The 2,206-nt window shown below is 33.6% G+C and overlaps 1 protein-coding gene across 1 annotated transcript in view; it reads left to right on the plus strand.

The window, feature by feature from the left end:
• SLC26A5 (solute carrier family 26 member 5) overlaps window positions 1–1,853 on the plus strand; it is a 32,548-nt gene extending 30,695 nt beyond the window's left edge. The window contains exons 10-11 of the mRNA XM_019655109.1: window positions 1,589–1,643; window positions 1,744–1,853. Of these exons, the coding sequence (XP_019510654.1) occupies window positions 1,589–1,643; window positions 1,744–1,853 (165 nt within the window). The remainder of the gene's footprint in view (window positions 1–1,588; window positions 1,644–1,743) is intronic.
• The last annotated feature ends 353 nt before the right edge of the window (window positions 1,854–2,206 follow it).

Genomic DNA, 2,206 nt, shown 5'->3' on the forward strand with positions numbered 1-2,206 from the left:
CTACAGCTTTTCTTCCTCTAGTTGGGCTATTTGGTCATCTTTAAATACAGTTCTTACTGGAAAGGCAGGTTTATTTTTTCCATTTAATTATCAACTTCCAAGTAAGAATTTGGTTTAATAAATAGATGGTGACAGATTAGGTTCTTTTAGATTTCTCTTTTTTGGTATAATTATAGACTCCTGAATTTTTATATTTTAAATGTGTTTCAGTGTATTATAGTTATTCTTTTTGGTGCTAAAATGGTGACAATTGTGACTAGTAGGAGCCCCTAGAAATGTTGTTGTTGCTAATAGTGAAGAAGCCTTAAAGACCGTGTATTTAAGAAAACTCTTAGGCGTAATTTAATATCTTCCTTAAAATTCCGTAAGAGCTATCAGTTAATTCATCAAGCTCACCTTTAAGCCTACAAGTAAGTAAAATGCTTATTTCAAGCATTCTCTATAGTTGTTGGAAAGGAGTGGGGGAAACTTCTAAGCAAATTTGTCACCAAAAGTTCTTACTCTTGTAGTTCTAACAAACTCACTCTAATTCTAAGCACAAGAATTAGCTAACCTGCCTAAAGCCTACTCTGCTAAGATTTCCTGTTTGTCTTTTTTTATGTTTTCTTATTGAGCTCTGGTTTTAGTTTTCATGAAGAAAACGCTGCCAGAAAAAAGTGGCAGATCCCAGGAAATAATTATGTTAGCATGGGTCTACTTGAAACCAAACTCTGTGTGGTTTGTTTGCTTTAACTCCTATGAGATTTCTCAGTGACTTTACTAATTTAATTCCAGGTAGACCCCCTTGCCCTCCATCTAATCAATACTCTATCTAGATCTAGAGTGAAATTAAGATTTACATCATTATTTCCTTGGCGAGCATCACCCAGATCAGATACATCTGCATTCTGTTACAGGCTGCCTTCTGAAAGAGCATGTGTGGTAGAACCTCAGCTATACTAGAAACTTTCGGAAAAGGGCCCACCTCATTTCAGCCATTAAAGTAGAACTTAAGGATTTTAAACAATGCTATATAAAATACTTCATTGCATATTCCTTAGCAGCCATCTTCAACAAATGCTTTACACAGAGTACTCATGTCGTAGCTGATAGGTTGAAAGTAGTGCATGAAAAAGTATGTCTGTATCTTACAAATTTGTACTTGACTTTTAATTTTAACCTATTTTCAATACACTTCTACCATGTACATAAAAAGCACTTGTCTTACTGCAGGGAAATNATTTATTCTTACGCTCACTTTCTGCTTCTCTTATTTTGAAGCACACTGCAGTCATCATGTCATCTGTAAATATTTCAGTATGTGTCTCTACAAGAAGATTTTTTAAAATCATTACCAGAATACCTTTATTACACCTAAATAAAATTTAACAAGAATTCTTTGATATCCCTAATTATTGCTGTCCATATAAAAATCAAAAGAATTTCACAAACATTTTAAAATGATTAGCTCAAATATGCATAATTATCAAAGCAAAGTAGTTCAAGTGAATGAACTAGTGTCTTATATCAGCGAAATACATGTTGGTAGAAAGAGACTTGCATCTGGCACCGTCAGGAGAAACTAAACTTTATTTCAACATTATTACAGATTGTAAAAGAATATGGAGATGTCGGTATTTATGTGTATTTAGCAGGATGCAGTGGTAAGTACACTACACTTCTAGAATGGGGAGAAATATTAACATTTTGGATTTGTTTCTCTTTTTTAATAACTGTATGGTGGAAATGTTACCCCAATTTTAGTTTTTGGTGAAAATGAAAATTATTCTCCTGAAAATCATTCTAAAGCGAGCTTTGAAATTAGCCACTTCCAAGCACCCCTATCACTGGACAACCTGTGGCAGGCCTCCTGAATGGGACTTGGCCAAAGAAACTATTGGGTTGTCAGAAAAGCCATGACGCATTTTTTACAACAGAAAAAACATAGAAAAAATACATCATGACTTTCCCGACAACCCAATAATAAACCATTGTTCTGTGCTGGTATATTTTTTAGTAATTATTTAATGGCTGCCATAAATATAGTTATATAAAATCATTTAGGTTTTACCATATAATGTCTGCTATTTTTCTTTCATATTAAGTTTTGTTTAAAACAGTGCTTAAAAAATGAACTGTACATAAAGATATTACCTACGAGAATGGCAAAAATAAAGAATGCTTGACAACATGCTCTCTGTAGGCTTACGGTGAGAGAACAGGCACG

The sequence above is a fragment of the Hipposideros armiger genome, unplaced genomic scaffold, assembly GCF_001890085.2.
Source record: "Hipposideros armiger isolate ML-2016 unplaced genomic scaffold, ASM189008v1 scaffold_236, whole genome shotgun sequence".
In the NCBI taxonomy this organism is placed as follows: Eukaryota; Metazoa; Chordata; class Mammalia; order Chiroptera; family Hipposideridae; genus Hipposideros; species Hipposideros armiger.